This window comes from Macrobrachium nipponense, chromosome 20 (genome assembly GCF_015104395.2).
Source record: "Macrobrachium nipponense isolate FS-2020 chromosome 20, ASM1510439v2, whole genome shotgun sequence".
Taxonomy (NCBI): domain Eukaryota; kingdom Metazoa; phylum Arthropoda; class Malacostraca; order Decapoda; family Palaemonidae; genus Macrobrachium; species Macrobrachium nipponense.
The window spans coordinates 34,551,547-34,558,255 of record NC_061089.1 but is presented as its reverse complement, the minus strand read 5'-3'; the positions used below and the strand labels follow the sequence as shown (position 1 = coordinate 34,558,255).

General features: G+C 36.6%; 1 protein-coding gene across 1 annotated transcript; it reads left to right on the top strand.

The window, feature by feature from the left end:
* The first annotated feature begins 3,792 nt into the window (after positions 1-3,792).
* LOC135219952 (serine/threonine-protein kinase PRP4 homolog) lies at positions 3,793-4,848 on the top strand. Its single transcript, XM_064257199.1, has one exon. It carries the CDS (start codon positions 3,793-3,795, stop codon positions 4,846-4,848), a length of 1,056 nt encoding a protein of 351 aa, XP_064113269.1.
* The last annotated feature ends 1,861 nt before the right edge of the window (positions 4,849-6,709 follow it).

Sequence of the window (6,709 nt, the reverse complement as noted above, 5' to 3'; positions counted from 1 at the left end):
ATTTTACATTTGTTTGGTGGGGGGGGGGGGGGAGGGGGGGGCGACTTTTGGCATAGAATGTATTTCCTCACGTTCAATCTCTCAACCCCGCTCCGCCCTTGTCTTTCTCTTTCGCTCTATTTCATCACATTCAATGTCTCACTCTGTCTTTCTCTCTCTACCAAGAAAAAGGAATGCTAATGTGCTATTCAAGTAGAAAAAAATAAAAGAAATAGTAAGTAACGAGGTATAAATATGACGGATTTTGGCTAGCGTACCCTTCAAGTGGGGAAGGAGAATTATATTCCACGTTTTGTCGTGAGTATTACCTAATGTGTCAGGACTTTCCGGAGCTACGAGTAAACATTGGTGACTCACCAAGTGTAGCAGGTGCCAGTGACAAAATTCGGTTTCGCGTCAAAAATAATGATCATATTTTCTCTTTCAAAATGTTGTAAGGACTTTATGGGATTCTATAAAGAGTAAGGATGATTCTGTTCAGACAGTTTTCGGGTTTGCATTATGTAGAGTTAATGTGTTATTTAGACAGAATCATGGAAGCTTTATTAAATAATAATGATTATAATTTCTACCTTACTGATGACGCATAGTAAAAAAATGTATATAGCATTGAGCAATAGCTGCAGAAATGATAATATAGTGAATGGCTATAAAATATTTTGTAGTATTACAGAATTCCATCTAATGAAGGTTGCCCTGATAAATATACACTAGCTTAGATGATACCAGTGAGCATATTTCAGAGAGAGAGAGAGAGAGAGAGAGAGAGAGAGAGAGAGAGAGAGAGAGAGAGAGATTAAGCAACGTTTACGCCAAATGAGAACCTGAAAACCGTTACTTCCCTATCATTATTGTTATTTATTTTACGGCATTATCCCTTTGGCAAATCACGAAAAGTGAAACTGAAAGTTATAGCTCGACTAAAGCATGTTACTGATATGGTAGGACGAGTCGTAGTTTATCAAGCCTGGTCTTGACAATATTGTTATTTTTTCATTCATTTGCCTTATTATCTCGTTTTTACTTGGAATGTACCTCTTATTCCCCTTCCCTTTCATCACTTTTACAATCTGTGTTATGGTTTTTGCCACTAATTTATTTGCTTTGCTTTTTTGCACACTAGATTTGCTTAAATTTCGATTTATCTTATTATTTTCCTTACATAGAATGAGGCTGGAGTAATGATAAAACCCTAGAGAGAGAGAGAGTGAGAGAGAGAGAGCTATTTCTGGGCACTTAATTTATTTATATTATTAGCAACAATAGCAATTGCATAATTTATACTGAACTTCTTGAGAACGATTGTTGTCAAAATACAAGCATGCATTCTCACAGGAAGTCTATCTCACAACTTCTCTTTTTTCTTACCATTTTTAGCATAAATTCCGACTCTTTATGAATCATAGATTTAAAATTCTAAATATATCACAGAAGTTGATTTCTCAAGCATTTAGATATCATAAGGAAGTAAATTTTGCCAAAATTCAAAGAAGCAGGAAGGTAATGCAGCGAATGAACACCAAGATAATACAGATATTTTCTGTCCTTAACAAAATCGGCCATTTTTTTTTTTTTTCACGTCATGTTCGTTTTCAGTTCAGTCAGTTGGAAAAGTGTTTAAAATAATCATCTAAATTACTCGGTTTTGAAAATGTTGAAAATATTGTCAACTACATTCTCGCCCTGATGATCCTCATTTTTAAAATTTCGAGGACTTCTCACACACTCGCACACAAACACGCACATACAAATATATATATATATATATATATATATATATATATATATATATATATATATATATATATATATATATATATATATATATATATATATATATATATATATATATATATATATATATATATATATATATATATATATATATATATATATATATATAGATATATATATATAGGGTTACTTTTGGTTATGCATTTGTACAAAGTATGTCTTAAGCTAAATTTGACAATCTCACACAAGAATTCACTTATTCTGAATATTAATTAATAATAGAAAAACTAGGTAACCAGTTTCATAGCATTCCTTGGCAATGAATTCGCGTCTTCTCGCAACGTATACGAGAATTCATAAGGACCGCGTAAAATAGCGCCGACGTTTCAGGAGGAGAAAAAAGCAGACGCCAAACTGCCAGCCATATCATTGGCAAGATTGAGGAATTTGCCATTTTTGAGACTCGGGAGGGATTTGAGGAGAAGAGAGAAGGAAGAAGAAGAAAAGTTGGGCTGGGTTGTGGGGCTGGTGGGGTTTGAGGAGAAGAGGGAAAGAAGCAGGGAGTGGGGATTAGAGGAGAGGGGGGAAAGTGAGGTTGTCTCAGCGCCGCAGCCAAATGCGTGATAACCGAGTGACTCACACGATAGTTAAACAAAAAATGAAAAAAGAGAAAGTGCTAGTTGGGCCAAACTAATAATTCTATAATCTGATCTCGTTTACCTCAGAGTCGAAGCAGTCAAATCTGTCTATTTAAAAGGCTGTGTGCCATTAGAACAGCGTTATATGAGTAAGCAGAGGTTTTGATGGGAAATTTATGAAAAGTAATTCAATTTAATAATATTTTCTAGCGGTTGTGCACCGAGATAAGGTTAACTTCTGTTTTTGTTATAATAGTCAATTTTCATTAAAGATGACGAAATGTATAACATTTCCTAATAAGGCCCAAAAGTGAGCGAATTAATGATAGTTCGTGATTTCTCAAGTGTTTTTTATTTTTTTCTCTGCTTGCCAAAGTCTACCGTTTCCTATCCCGGGGTGAATAAAACCTCCTGCCAGACAAGATTTGGGTCAAAGCTATGAGTGTTTGGAGCGTGCAACTTTAACCCTAATATCGAATTGCTTGCAAATGGGGACTCTTTTAAGTGGGGATATGTCCTTTTAGGAAAAAAAAAAAGCTATAAAAAGCGCAGAGATTCTTTTCTTCTTTATCATGTTTTATTGTTTATTTTTTAATATCTTGACATTCACAAAGCTTCAGTAACAGCAATATTTATTTGTAGAAGCTCTGATTTTCTTAAGCATGTATTGTTGGTAGATGATGTTTGCAGATGATGCAATAATGATCCGGGATAGTAAAAATAACTGCAAAATATTGTGAAAGAGTTTGGGAATAATGGTGAATGGAGAACAGGCTCAATGGAGAATAAATGGAAGCAGCTGATCACACAAATTATTATTATTATTATTATTATTATTTCAATAGATGATGCCCATTCACATGGAAAAACCGCACAGGTGCCACTGACTTGAAATTCAAGCTCCCAAAGAATATGTTGATTTCAAACCCCCACCGCAAACCCCACAATGCTGGGTGAAACGCGAACCCGCTACGTCTTAGTGGCATACCACGACACTAACCACTATATACCAGCGTACCAGCTATGGAAGAGTATAATGTACATAGCGAACTAAAGACCAAGATGAAACTTGGAGTATCTATGGAAGTGAAATTTGGAATGAAAAGAAGTCAAGTATTTAACTGTGTGAGCAAGTAATTGACAAAACCCGGGGATAGGGGGCGGGATGGGGCCGGGTGGGTTTTAGCCATGAAGATGATGAAATGTTTGCAATATATATGATACATAAGAAGAACCGGAAAGGAGAAAAATGCAGAGACAGTAGACGAGACGATATACAAAGGTTAGCACAGGTGAAAGGGTGGATGAGAATTGATTGGGTATATGAAAGAAAAAATACTTGACACTATGTTTATGAAAAGAATATGCAACTCACAAGTGTGAGGGTAGAAGGTATGAAACACCTTAAAGAGCAGGGGAGATGATATGGAGTAGGTCTTGGAAAAGAAGGGCTCCAGTGTCTGGGAAGAATGAGACTCCTGTGTCCAGGAAGAATGAGATTCCAGTTAGGAAGAATGAGACAGTTTCCAGGAAGCATGAGATTCCAGTTAGGAAGAATGAGACTCCTGTGTCCAGGAACAATGAGATTCCAGTTAGGAAGAATGAGACTACAGTTTCCAGGAAGCATGAGATTCCAGTTAGGAAGAATGAGACTCCTGTGTCCAGGAACAATGAGATTCCAGCTAGGAAGAATGAGACTCCAGCATCCAGGAAGAATGAGATTCCAGCTGAGAAGAATAGGACTCCAGTGTCCACGGAAAATGAGACTCCTGTGTCCAAGAAGAATGAGATTTTAGTTAGGAAGAATGAGTCTACAGTTTCCAGGAGGCATGAGATTCCAGTTAGGAAGAATATGACTCCGGTTTCCAGGAAGAATGGGATTCCAGTTAGGAAGAATGGGACTCCGGTATCCAGGAAGAATGAGACTCCTGTGTCCAGGAAGAATGAGATTCCAGTTAGGAAGAATGAGACTACAGTTTCCAGGAAGCATGAGATTCCGGTTAGGAAGAATGAGACTCCTGTGTCCAGGAACAATGAGATTTTAGTTAGGGAGAATGAGACTCCAGTGTCCAGGAAGAGTGAGATTCCAGTTAGGAAGAATGAGACTCCTGTGTCCAGGAAGAGTGAGATTCCAGTTAGGAAGAATGAGACTCCTGTGTCCAGGAACAATGAGATTTTAGTTAGGGAGAATGAGACTACAGTTTCCAGGACGCATGAGATTCCAGTTAGGAAGAATGAGACTCCTGTGTCCAGGAACTATGAGATTTTAGTTAGGAAGAATGAGACCACAGTTTCCAGGAAGCATGAGATTCCAGTTAGGAAGAATGAGACTCCTGTGTCCAGGAACAATGAGATTTTAGTTAGGGAGAATGAGACTACAGTTTCCAGGAAGCATGAGATTCCAGTTAGCGGAAGAATGAGACTCCTGTGTCCCAGGAACATGAAAATGAATTTTAGTGTTAGGAAAAATGAATGAACTACAGTTTCCAGGAAGCGTGAGACTCCTGTGGTCCAGGAACAATGAGATTTAGTTTTAGGGAGGGAAATGAGACTAACAGTTTCCGAAGGAAGCATGAGATTCCAGTTAGGAAGAATGAGAACTCCTGTGTCCAAGGAACATGAGTAGTTTTTAGTTAGGGAGCAATGAGAAAACATACCAGTTCCGGTCCAGGAAATCAATGAGATTCCAGTTTAGGAAGAATGAAGACGCCTATGTACAGGAACAATGAGATTTTAGTTTATGGGAGATAATAGAACGTCCAGTAGGCCGGAAGGAATGAATGAACTATAAGGCGTGGAAAGAAGTAAATGGGAGTTGTGAGTGTTAAGGGTTGCGGCGAGACGCTAATCCACATGCTGTGTAGTTATCAAAATTGGATAATTTAATATATGAGCGTGGCAGTGGCTACTGTGTTGTTTGTCTTTAGAACCAGCTCGTGTAAAGGGAAACGGGTTAACGTTTACATTATCGGTTTGTTGCCACGTCTTCGCCTAAACCACAGCAAGTCCTATTACGGATGAATTGTAGGTTAGTATTACAGGAACCTGCACAAATGAGTAATGGCAGGTTTTGGAAGAGGGTGAGGCAATCCTTTGTAACTCTAAGGCTGTCACCTTAGGGTAACGAAAGAACTGGTTTGTTGACTATGGTAACATATGCTACTGCTTTTCCCCCGAAGACGTAATAATTAGATTCTGTCTAAATTACTACGGGGGAAAAAATAGAGTTGCGTAAATTTACTTTCACCCTTTCCCTTCCCAAGTAATTGTGGAGTCTTGAGGAAGTAATTTAGAACTAAAACCATCAGTACAACGAGTATATTGCAGACTATAAACCCTACGAGTGTTAATGACATAAAACTATAAAACGGAACAAAATCCCGGACACGTGGCTTTTACACTTGTCAGTGAACATCTCTCTTCTTTAAAACCCCCATTTCTGCCGATTGTGTTTGTATGTTAAGCAACAGTTACAGAATATCATGAGAAAGTTTGCTATCTTTAAACGCTTCCCCCGGGGTTCAGGCTAACGTATCCACCAATCACTTGGCAGTTGATTCAACAAACAGTTTATGTGCATTTGTGGCTCTTTTCATCTATGGGTTTCTTCGTCTCTCTGCCCTTCTTCCACACGGGTGTGTTTAGTCAAAGCTGTATTTTTGGCAGGAGAAAGTGAATTATGCGCTGAAAGGTTGGCAGCAAATAACTTTAGTAGTTTCTTTAATAAACAAAATTTGCTTTAATGAAAGTTGCGATGAGAGTAGTAGTAGTAGTAGTAGTAGTAGTAGTAGTAGTAGTAGTAGTAGTAGTAGCAATAATAATAATAATAATGATAATAATAATCATTATTATTATTATTATTATTATTATTATTATTATTGTTATTATTATTATTATTATTATTATCATTATTATTATTGTTATTATTATTATTATCATAATAATAATAATAATAATAATAATAATAATAATAATAATAATAATAATATTATTATTATTATTATTATTATTATTATTATTATTATTATTATTATTATTATTATTAAATGATCTGTAAAGTAATAGAACAAAAAGAAAAAATACCTTAAATGTGCCGAGTTTATTTATAACTGAACCAGTTGAATTTATAGCCCATTTGTATCTAAATGGCCGCAATGCTTTTATATTGCCCAACTTTACAATTCTCACCCTGCCACTTCTTTTTCCCGGACTCTTGCGATTATCCTTCTGAAGATCATCGTTATACAGATAGTAAAATCCATTTGGCCGTTTTAGGATATGCCCTCGTTTTTTCCTAGAAATAGGTTGCCGTCCCCGTCACTCTTTGTGTTAAAAAA